Raw genomic sequence first — 12,077 nt, 5'->3', positions numbered from 1 at the left:
CATGTAAGGCAAGCAGTGCTGATTCACCCTACTGAGCTGCTGGATACCTCTTAGGGATGAGGACTCTGAATAAATGATAATTCCGTTAGAGCACAATGTCAGGGTATACAATTAGCGTGCAAGGGCCAGTGGAATACAGAGTCCCAGGTCCAGGAAGCAGGAGCCAGAAATGCTGTGGAGACAGCATACTTAGACTCTGGTTGTGAGAGGAAGGGGGAGCACCTCTCCTTGCACCCTAGTGACTCTCCCTCTCTGATGGAAGTGATCGAGCAGGAGAAGAGAATCCTGGCTAGGACGGTGGCTGGGATGTAGGGCAGTCAGAATACAAATGTGTCTAGGAGGGGCCTCTGAGAAAAGCCACCTATGGATGGTCTGTGAGCATGGATATGTGCTTGTTTCCCCCTCAGCTGAACAGGCTCATGCTGAAACCAGTGTGAGTTTTGCTGTCTTCAATAGGAGCAGGGTGGAACACCTAGTGGGCACAGCTAGATAAGTATGTTAATAGACCTGATTAGACCATGAAATGTAGCTTTCCAGAGTATCTACTTTCCTGATATGTTGCAGTTTTGCATGTATCAGCAATCCAAAATAGCTGCATTTTTGCTAAAATGCCATCTGTCTAATGGATTTGACCAAGCCTGAATAGATTAGGTTTGGTGCACCACTGTCAATAGAACAAGGTATGTCAAAGCCTGCAGACATCCTCCCACAGATTCTTCTCACCCTCCCCTTCCCTGTTTACCTGTAAACTCAATATCCACAAAGACCTTGATGAGTGCGTCTGCAAGATGGGCAGCGTGCTGGTAGGAGCAGAACACTCGCTCGCGATGGAACATGCTGGAGACAAGTGGGTTCTGGACTTGATCTAAGTGAGGCATGACTGCTTCCAGCACTTCTGCCAGCTTGGCTCGCAGGTGAGGATTCTTCATCCTGGAAAAGAAAAACAGATATAATAGGGCAGTTTAGAGCAAAAGGGGACTTTGACTGACCAAAGAGAATCCCAAAGATTGTGGCCATCCACATGGGGCAGGACTGGCTAACACCACTACACTTGTGCAGCCAAACTTCTGACATAACTGAAAGCATCTGACCTATCACTTGCATTCCTAACAGCATGCCATGGTCGTTCTCAGTAACTAGGGGTTAAACCTCAGACAGAAAGATTACAAAGGGAGTGAAGGTTGAAGCTTTTGGCCTCATCCCTCCTAGAACATTCTCTCAGTGATGCATACAACTGCACGTTTGTGCTTGCTCATCAGTTGTGGCTCTTCTGCCCTAGCCCAAATGTATTTTGGTGGCAAACATTCTGCTATATCAGCTATGTGCTGAACCTGTCTAATGCCTCTGTCTCCTATTTATATAACAGCAGAAGTACTTTGAACTTACAGAGTGCTCTTACGAATATATCTGAGAGCATTCAGCAAGGGTGGGTAAGCATTATTGTCCCCATTATAGAGGTGGGGCACAGGGGTTTAGTGACCTGTCCAAAACTGCAGAGTGAGTCAGGGAAAGAAGTGGGAACAGACCCCAGGTCTCCCAACTCCCATGCTGGGCAGTTGCAAATAGCATCCCAAGGAGAAGATGGAGTTTACCTGCTCCTGTTGTTCCCATGAAAAAATTATGCACACACAAATATTAACAAATGAATAGCATGAACACAGTGTACACAATGACACCTTACCACAAGGATCAATAATGCTGGTCATAATTTTGTTCAGTGCTAAGGCAACAAGCACCAAGGCAACAGATGTTTCAGAAACAACTAAGATAGACCAATCTAGACAACCCCTGTTTTGATCATTAGCAAAACATCCAATTGCATAAAACAAAAAATTTCCCAAATCAGACATGAACATAAAGCAAAATCTCCTTTTTTGAAAGACAGCACAAGTTCTACTGGATACGTGGGGCCTGGTTTTCAAAGGTGCCGAGCACCTGCAGCTCCCAGTGACTTAACCTGGAATTGCAAGTGCTCATTTCTGAACATCTGTCCCCTAGTGCCCCAGCAGGTCACTAAGGTTATAACTCTAACTGGTCTGGCCCTTAGTTGTAACATTCTTTACCTGCAGCTGAACAGCAACAAAAAGGTGCAAAATTATTTCCTGTCTTTGGAAATAAAAGTCTGGTTTGAAATTTCTTTCAGTCTGACCCTTATAATCAAAAGCCCCAGTGATCAGTGTAAATGAGGGGCAAACCCATTAGCACCAATGGATTCTAGAAAATAATTTTTGATCCATAGCCAAACAATCACAAGTGGTGCTCACTAAGACCAAGTTCCACTTTACACACACAATACCCATTTGTTTCCTTGTCTGAGGCACCATGGTAGTAGTAGAATAACAAAAGGAAGTATTTTTCAGGTGCTTTTCCGATAGACGAGGTCAGCACATCTCCATCTGTTACATGTAAACACACTATTGTACACACACTCACTTGCTTCTGCAGCAGTGATAAACCAGACTACCCCTCCTGATGCCCCACCACTCTTCCCTACAACTGTAAATGCTGTCAAAATCCCTTTCTTTTTTTTGACACAAATATTCAAAACCCGGTTGTGAAAACAATTTTGGGGGACGCACTTCAGCTTCCTCCTTCAGGGGACACATAAGGAAGACTGGGGAATAACATTTAATGGAAATGCAAGTGCCAGGCATTCCATTGTTACTTGAAGTTCACTAACAACCAGTTGTAACTAGCTAGGCTCCCAACATTACAGTTATTTGACTTTAACAAGGAACTAGATGCTGAACTCCCATTTGTGTCTTACATGAAGTCCAAGTGCTTTGGGGTAAACTTCTTTGCTTATTGTGCCTCTCATGGGTGGAATTCTTGGCTATCCCCCGGTAGATCAGCTGAGTCATTAATGTTTACATCAAATCCCAAGACACCCCTTATGATTTTTACTTGTTTGTCTCTCTCTCTGGATGCTCTGCAGTAAGTGTAAAAGGACAAAGGGCTGGAAACTTATCTACCTCTCTACATCACCCATGAAAACAGTAACAAAGTGAAAGACGTGCTCCAGAGAGTCTGCAGAAGTCTCCAAGATGTCATCAGCAAAACGCCGCAGGAAAATGAAGAAATCACCCAAATTATCAGCAAAGAATTCTGTGAACAGAAGTCATAAGTATTAGTGTCTCCTTCGGAAGTTCCTTCAAGCACTCTTTTCTATCCTTCCCTGTACGATTTTTCCCAGGGCTTCTAATGGTGATTAAAATTAACATGGCTGTTTAATGCCAATGAACAAATGAAGCAATTATTGAGGGTGCCAGCACAGCCTGTAAAAACTGTATCCCTAGACCTAACAGGAACAGCTTGCATTGACCAAAAAATACAATTCTAAAGAATCCTCAAACTGATACAATTTACTGTACATGGAGATCACTTCATCCCACCATGAAGGTAAGTTACCTTTGGGGGTGAAACTTGGCAGCTATTTAGCAGTACATAACAATAAACCACATCTGAAGGATCCATATCCAATTGAAATTGCAGGGGGAATGTTAGATGAGTAATTACATTCTGCCTAAATTGGAACTTGGCAGCACATTGGGAATGGACACTTCAGTTCCTACAGAAAGCGCCTGATACTTTTAAAAGGGGCCAGGACCTCAGTTTGTTTCATCTGAAAGACAGCACTTCCACCAGTGCAGAGACTCCTGTCAACAAACATGGGTGTTGGCTCAGAGCTGACACAGAACAGTGCTCTCTACTGGATCACCAATGTAACATCACTTCCTGGAAAATTCAGAATTTCCATGGACAACTCCCATGCCAGCACACATCCAGCCCCAACCTGGCTTAGCTTGCACCATCTGTTCAGAATCACAAGTTTATACTCTCAGTCATTTCTCTGATGCTTATCAATTTGTCAGCTGTGCTCTTGAAATTTTGGAGCAGAATTTCACATTGTTTCTGTACAGCTCCTACAGCCCTGATTTTGCAAGGTGTTGAGTTCCTGCAAAATGCAGGTGCTCAGCACCTCTGAAAGAGTCAGGCCATACACTGTATACATAATGCAAACTGAAAAGGATACTAAAGTAATTTTAAGGTGAGAAGTTGCTTGGCCCTCTGCCTTGAAAGGTGCGTTTGTCTTAATGAAAAGCAGTGATCCCGAGTGATCTCATTCACCTGGTACGTAAGCCAGTGCACTGTGCTCCACCTCTGACAAAGGGAAAGTCAGGTCTATAAGCTCAGTCCCTCGATTTCCTACAGCCAGCTGGACCAGGAGAACTGCCATGGACACCTGCAAATTCAGGCAGTTCTGTAGCATTTGTGGCTCAGTCACGGATGTTTTGGTGGAGAGATAGACAGTCATCAGGCGTTCAAACTGCTCCCGCAGACTGTCTGTTGCAGGGCTAGAACTTTGTTGAGCCTCTCGCCAGGCTACTTGCAGCCGGTGAAGGCTTTGGTTTATCTTTACCATCTGATCATGCAACCTGCCCACAAAACAAAAATGAGAATACCAAAGACTAGATGAAAATCTATTTAGTACAGACTGCCCACATAAATGTGCACCCACTTTTACCCTGCTTGTGTAATACTGAGTGATGTTGTGCAGCTGGCAGAAGCAGCTGAGAGGGCAGGAAAAAGCAGGGCACAGTACCAGCTTTAGAAACTGCTCCATTCCATCTGAATAAGCAGAAAGAAGGTTGTAACTGAGTGAGCATTATTTTAATCCACCGTCCTCAAATTATCCCCCATGAATAATCCTGTCTGGTGGTCTGCCGAATGGAATACTATCAGAATCACACAGTAAGAGATTGGGAGGGTTCAGTTCCAGAAAAGGGGCTCTCTTACAATCTGGTCTGCAGAATGAAAAATCTGGTGATCCACCAGTGGGCTAGCTTGGCCTATGCAGTTGTAAATCCACAGGATTACCAAAATCAGGGATTTTCTAGGTAATGTGGTGATGTTGCCTTGCATACATTTTCAATTTCCCAGCAACAAAGCTATTTGCATAACTTTTTCGGCTATTTCTATATTTAGAAAATAAACCACACAGAAGGTGAGTATGCTTGGATCATTAGTGACCTCACAGTATCCCAGCAACAATTCACAGAGGGAGGCTAAGGGAATAGTACATTTTAGTGTCCAGAAGACCGCTTCCTGAGAAGAGCAGCCAGTTATCTTCCTAATCTGCTTAAAATGAAACCCACTCATTATGGCAGTTCAAATATACTACAGAGTACAAGTATCCTGAGACTGTGACGATGTCCAGGACAGGAGACATGGGCCTTTTCTCTTCTAGGGAAAGATCAGCAGCTAAATGAAAACCACAGTGAAAGGTAACAAGCCCATGAACCAGACATTATCAAAGTCAAACCAGGGGTCCAACTCTTCAGTCGTCCCAAAGATAATGCCTGGTTCATGGGCTTGTTAGCCTGTATTTGAGCACAGGTGAAATAAAACCCTGATTTTTTATCTGAATTTTTATTTATCATCTGGAGCTCAGGTGTCATCAGCACAGTCAGAAGAACAGGCATAACAGCACTGGGCCTCTGAGATACTGGGAGGATACTCCCTGTTCAGGAGTATTTCTGACTGGTGACTTTATTTATTTATTTATTAAATAGTGAATGGATACAAGTGGTACTAAAACCACACATTTCCCTTATGATTTTAGCATTCTTCTGTTATTTGAGAACACCAGATCTCACCTGAGCCTAGGCAAAACAATCTCTCCCACAAGCCTGCAGACACCCCGGTTTAAGATATAATCCATAAGAAATAAAGCTTTGGGTGGCACTTTCCCTGTTATCAGCGCTGTTTATAACCACCGCTTCCTGGACTTATACGGCTAGTAGCGGAGTTACCTGTGAAACCCTAAATGGAGCGTATACTGTGTCAGGACTAAGTTCTCGGTCACCAGATTGTAGCTGTGGGCAAACTCTGGCTCCTTCTCAGTCACAGCTGGAATCAAACATGTTTCTTTTTCCAAGCCTTAAAGAAATTAAAAGCACCAGTGAGTTAACCCTGCCCCGCTGGGTCTGGGAAGGGGACTTCAGCACAGTCAGAAAGACCTGACTTGGTGTGGGTGATATTTTAACTTTTTTCAGCTTCTCCTTTACTCCTTCCCCACTGCCCAGCTAATCTGTTGCCTCCTTTTCCTCCTGGAGAGGCATGAGGTATAGTGTTGTAGGGAAGACTGAGTGCTCGTGAGTCCAGATGGAAGCAAATGCAACACAAGGCGAGCATAACATTTCTAGCATACCTACCTTTCATATGCACATTCTTACTTCTCCTCTCCTCTTCATTCAGCTCTTTCAGGGCACAGTAGGTGGGATCGAAGGTGAGAAGTCTAGGAGATCTGGGTTTACAGAATGGCTGGCACAGTTTCAGGAGGGCAGCTCCTAGATTCATAAAGAAGGCATCTGAGGCATACATCTGGAAGAAGATCTCTGGCATCTGGTTAGCCCAGATTTTTGTACGGCCTGCATTGGCATGGAGACAGTTTCCAAGCCAGGAAAGAATCCTGTGTTTGGTCTCTGGAGACAGCTGTAACAGGTTCTTCAGCATCTGGTAGATTTTCTCATGGAACTGAGCCATAAACTGTTACAAAAAAATAAAAATAAAATAAAATAAACCCAATCCATCACTGAAGGCATTTTTGAAAAAGGCCCATTTCACTTACACTTTCCAAGGCTGGTCTGAGAGTCCACAGGTCATCCTAATCTTCTGGAAAGTCACTTAGGGTCTGCTTACCCTGCCTCTGGGAGCTAGCCTCCCAGCCTGGCTAGACAGACTCATGGGAACTCTGCTCCAGCTAGCAGGCTAAAAATATCAGTGTGGGACATGGCTGCCTGGGCAGTGACGTGGACTAGCAGCCCAAGTCCAAACCTGCCTGCCCCCTGGGTCCGAGCTCAGGTGGCTAGCCTAAGTTGTGGGTTCACATGACTATTTTTAGTGTACTAGCTCCAGGGGAGTTAGTGCAAATCTGCTGACCCCATGCTGGGAAGCATACTCCCAGCTGGAGTGTAGACATACCCATAGGTGCTTAGGTATAGCTCCCACGCCCCCTTACCAGTGTCTCCTGTCAGAAACAACATATGATGAACAGAGCAACCCTGAAGCCAACAGCAAAAAGGAAGGATGACACTTTAAGAGATATAATGAATTGTTTCAATGGGAAGTAAAACCAAAATTCTTCACAGGTCACTGGGTGGAAAAATGGTCTTGTGGTAGGGCACGTGACTGGGAGCCAGGTGATCTGGGTTCTGCTCCTGGATCTGCCAGGCTCTCGATGAGGAACCTTTGTGATTGAGTTTTCTCACCTGCAGAATGGGGATTACAGCTATCTTCCAGGGTTTGTGATGCTTCATTCATAAATGTCTAGAAAGTTCTTTAAGATTTTGCACTTCCGCAGCACCTTCCATCTGAGCAATCCAAAGCATTTTACCCACATCTATGGAGTTATTCTCCCAACACCCCGTGAGGCCTGTGCTATCCTCATTGTACAGGTGGGAAACAGCATCACAGCACACAGAGGTGGAGTGACTTGCCACGGTCATACAGCCACCCTGTGGCAGAGCCTGGAATAGAACCCAGATCTTCTGAGCACAAGTCATACCCTGTAACCCATTACAAGGCTTCCTTTCCTTAGGAACACACACTGCGGTTCAGTATTAGATAGTGGCACTGATACACTTCAGCTTGACCTGATGAATGTTGGACTCCTGCACTTTGATCTCTTGTGGACTGGATCGGGATGGATTCAGAAAGTATCCATGATTCTCCACTACGCCTGGGGTCTTTAGCAAGCAGGAGATGCTCAAGATGACTCCTAGCAGGGTCTTCTGATACATCTGCCCATTGGTGGGGTCCTTTGGTTGAATGTAGTCTACAAAAACCTAAAGAGACAGAAAATGTGCATGCTATTGTTCATAAAAGTATGAAGAGAACCTGTTGATTTGGGAGTGGTCAGAGAACAGTAGGAGTAGCTTGTTAGAGAAGGAATGTGGGAACAAATTATTTCACTCTCTTTTTTTATCAGAGGATAAAGATGAATACATAATTTGTGACTCAGGTAGCATGCTGCATGCAGCCAATACACAATCCCTTTACTACAGCTGGAATGCATGGATCATAGCAACACACTTTACTGAGAGTGCACATTCACCAGAGCAGAATGTGAGCCTGGCACATATCCAGCCTGTCATTTAGTAACAAAGCCAAAACAAAAGCCATTAGCCATTGCACAGGAAGGTACATCTATATCAGACCCAGCAGCCTGTGGACGTATTCAGTTGCTCTCCTTGTTGGCAAGCTCATCAGCAAGGCTAAGGGTCAAAGTGCCACAGAAAGTGAATTACTCTCTTATGTAGAAGTAGTCTTTCTGGGTAATGGCAGAGGCATATTAGTGGGATAGTGTAGACGGAATTTGCCCTGCTGCTGCCTATGGAGCACTTTTCCAGTGGACAGCTGGCACTGTTCAACAGCACTAACACACACTTACCTGTGCTATATTTTTCTGTCTGGTGAAATAGAGGAGCATATCCAGATATGTGTACAGCAGGATTTGACAAAGGTCCAGATCTTTGATTCTGCCCAACAGAATATCAAACACAGGAACCATGACCTCCCCAAATGACCGTACTTCCTCATCCATCATCAAGGCTTCTATGACCTCCTCAAGAAACTCAGTCACATCTTCAAAGTCTAATAAAAGAAGTAAAGGGTGGGGGTAGAAAAACATTTAACAGAAATATTCAAAGTATTTTTAGTGGCTTCAGCCCATTAACACTTCAGGCTCATCTCATTATATAATCCCTCACCATCAGCCAATTAGGTAACACCACATTGTCAAATACCAGCCATAGCAGGATGGCAGGTCATGCGTACAGCAAGTTGTGGGGGGCTGCATGGGTTAGCTCATGCTTTAGCAAATCCATATCTAGAGACTCCTGAGATACTGACTACTTAGCGATACATTAAATCAAGAGACAAGTTTTGCCAACACATTTTAAGTTGGACCAATTGTGCTTGACAAGAACATTAGAAACATTCTTATCACTAGACACATTTTCCTCCTGCCAAGTGGACATAGTTGTGTTTTCACATGGGATAAGGACACTAAATAGAAGTACTTGAACTTCCCGATAGATTTTAAAGAGGGGGTCTCAGTATTTTATTCTGCAGAATACTCTGTTAGAGAGGGAGAGACTCTCATAGACCAGTTCTCCTCCCAGCACCAATCCCATAAATATTCAGTGGAGCCCAGGATGGGCCCTGTGTGACTGGTATCCATGGACTGCACTTTGGCCCAAAGTGTTAACTTCTCTAGTGACACAGAAAACCAAGAAAGCAGACAGCAATTTCCCCTACACTTTGTGTTGAAAAGAACTGAGCTGTTCACAGGCTCCATCCCATTTCTGGCTCTACTCCCTCCCGTTCAAAAGTTATTATAAACTCTAGGGATTGACCTATTAGTTAAGGTTCCTAACATGGTCAGATGCTCCTCTTCCAAGTTGTCGAAAGAGCTTATTCTTATTTCTTGCCCCTTAGGTAACTTATAAGTTTGGATTTTAATTTGTACATTATATCAGATCTGTTATTTACAGTAGGTGAAATCCTGGCCCCATTCAAGTCAATAGCTAAACTCCCTTCGATTTCAAGGGCACCAGAATTTTACCCATTATGTTTATGAAAATATACAAGACAAAGAGTTAACAAAATGTCCAGATCCTCAAAGGGTAAAATACGGTTCAGTCAGCTTTGCACTCACCACAGTCTTCTATTAGTGGGGCTAGTTTGTCTTGCTAGCATCAACTGGTTTACTTTCACCTTTACACAAGGCCTTGAGTTTTCCTAAGGCCACCAAACTTGCCCTATTACTTTAGGCATTTCTCTAAGACTATCTACTGCTTACATGGCTCATTTGATTCTGAATGTCAAGCTTGGACCTTAAATAGAGTAGTTGGGTTTGAGGGTTTGATGTTCTTGTTATAAAGTGGAAAGAAAAAGCAATAATATTTGGTCATCTGAGGATAACTACTAACCCACCAGGAGAAAGGGGCATAGTTATAAACTTACATGCTCCTCTCAGTGCCTCCAGCATCAGGTCCACCAGCTGCTCATAGACATTCTGGTTCACATAGATCTCGGAGGTGAGGAGAACAGTGCGAGTGTTCGACACAGTCAGATTCCTGCAGCGAACCGCAAAGGGCAGCAGGTTCTCTGGCACTTTGGTTATCTGCATGGAAAGAGAAATTGAGACAGAAGGAATGATGTCCCCTGAAGCGTACTGGTATATGTGTATAGTCTGCCAACTTGCTCATTTCAGGTCAGTAATCGGACCGCATATGATGCTACTTCCCCTTCCCAAGGCTGCCTGCCTACCTACCTCTTCCTTTGCTCTCTGGAAACAGGCATATAAGTAGCGAAGAATCTGTTTCTCTCCAGCATCTCTATCTGCTGAAAGATTCTGTGTGCTGACAGAGGTCATGTAAATCAGGTGACTTCCTGGTTCCTGGAGCAACAAGCGGGTGAAGAGTGCCTACACACACAATTAAACATATACTGAAAATAAACACACAATCCCAATGTTTAAAGTCACAACCGTCCTCCTTCCCCCCATAAAAAAATACCTCACACCAAATCATGGCTCCTTTTTGCACATTAGGCTTTCCTTCCCTACTGAAAAATAAAAAGAGTTCAGTGCTAGCCCAGGGGTTCTCAGACTTTTTCCAGTCTGCTAGGCCAACAGCTTCTCCATCCACCTTCAAAATTTACAGCAGTTTTACTAATAGGCATCTGTAACCCTTGCCTTTGAAAACAAACCTGACAAGCATTAGCATGACACTCCGGTTAGAGGAGTGGCTCTCTTTACAATTTTTTGATGAGGTGGATGGTGGCAGAGCTGAGTACTGGAGCACCGACTCCCACTGTCCACTGTTATAAGCAAAGGCATTCTTACTTTCCACAAGGCAGACAACAAATTAAACTGGAGGAGTGGGAGAGGCCTTGGGATTTTATCCATTCCTTAACCATACTCCTAATCTGTATCTTCCCATTCAGACTCCCACATTGGCAGCAGATCTCTGCAGCCACTAGGAGGAGCTAGTATTAGGTAACCCTATAAGCACTCCAGCCACATAAGCCTGAAGTCACTTCCAGCCCAGTTGTCATAGGCAGCAGCACATTAGACCATGAGTGAACAAGTCTGCACTCGAGGGTAAACTCTAATATGCTGTGCAGGGAAGGAGCAGAGTTCAAGTTCTGTTAGTAGCTGAGACCCAGATTTTTTGTGCACTGTAAGAACTAAACCGTCCCCATCAGTAAAACTCAATTTCACCTAACAAAACTCATGAATAGAAATGAATGACACCTTCTCCATTTGGCGAGGAATAACCACTTATACACTAACCCACAGTGCCTTCCCAGTGCCCAGAATGCAGCCAGTTTGGCTCTGCGCAGCGGCTGCTTCCCAAAGCAGACTACCAAAAGAAGGTCTATTGTTAGCCTAGTCTAAAAACAAAAAAAGAGTGGAGCACACTGGTTTCTTAGTAACATGTGCACAAGTTAAGCTCTCCTCCCAGATCATTAATGTTTTATGCAGATCTGATCTTTAAACAGGAGTAATTAAATACCCATTTGGGACTGGACTTTTGGGGAGATACTCTGCAATCAGGTACCTGCTTATTAATTGCTGCACCTTCTTTCACTCAGGACTGCCGGACACCAACCTGAAAGAGACAAGTTGACAGAGAAGTGGTGATACCTGTTCAATGTTTTCCATGTCAAGCCAGTCTTGTTCATCCAGTTCTGCAGCCATTTCCTCCAGGTACACACAGCGAGCAGGAATTCCATTGCCGCTCTTCATGCTGGGATCACCTGGAGAAAATCAAATTCCCTTAAACAAACCACCACAAATATGTGCCTACCGACAGAGCGTTCAGCACTGTGGACCTTGCCTGCTATAGGGAACTAACTGCTGTAAACAACTATCAAATATTCCCATCCTCCGGCCACAAGGTTTCCTGTAGCTTTTAACTTAAGGTTCAACAGAATTCTCTCTCCTCTGAGCAAGTAGTTTTTGTATGATTGCTTAAAAACAGGTTTCACTCTAGAACATGATATAC

At 44.1% G+C, this 12,077-nt stretch overlaps 1 protein-coding gene across 6 annotated transcripts in view; it reads right to left on the bottom strand.

Moving 5' to 3' along the window:
• The window catches only part of UBE4A (ubiquitination factor E4A), a 30,732-nt gene that overhangs the window by 9,048 nt on the left and 9,607 nt on the right, over positions 1-12,077 (bottom strand). For 5 of the 6 annotated variants that reach the window (XM_073320947.1, XM_073320949.1, XM_073320948.1 and 2 more), the window contains 10 exons: positions 11,717-11,829; positions 10,340-10,492; positions 10,030-10,189; positions 8,453-8,655; positions 7,656-7,847; positions 6,216-6,549; positions 5,814-5,940; positions 4,129-4,436; positions 2,973-3,105; positions 743-930 (listed from right to left, as the gene is read on the bottom strand). In XM_073320947.1, the coding sequence (XP_073177048.1) occupies positions 743-930; positions 2,973-3,105; positions 4,129-4,436; positions 5,814-5,940; positions 6,216-6,549; positions 7,656-7,847; positions 8,453-8,655; positions 10,030-10,189; positions 10,340-10,492; positions 11,717-11,829 (1,911 nt within the window). Of the gene's footprint in view, positions 1-742; positions 931-2,972; positions 3,106-4,128; positions 4,437-5,813; positions 5,941-6,215; positions 6,550-7,655; positions 7,848-8,452; positions 8,656-10,029; positions 10,190-10,339; positions 10,493-11,630; positions 11,682-11,716; positions 11,830-12,077 lie in introns of all 6 variants that reach the window. The other variant, XM_073320951.1, reaches the window with a different exon arrangement.

This window comes from Lepidochelys kempii, chromosome 22 (genome assembly GCF_965140265.1).
Source record: "Lepidochelys kempii isolate rLepKem1 chromosome 22, rLepKem1.hap2, whole genome shotgun sequence".
In the NCBI taxonomy this organism is placed as follows: domain Eukaryota; kingdom Metazoa; phylum Chordata; order Testudines; family Cheloniidae; genus Lepidochelys; species Lepidochelys kempii.
Note: the sequence above shows the minus strand (reverse complement) of the source record. Positions and strands in the feature narration are given on the sequence as shown.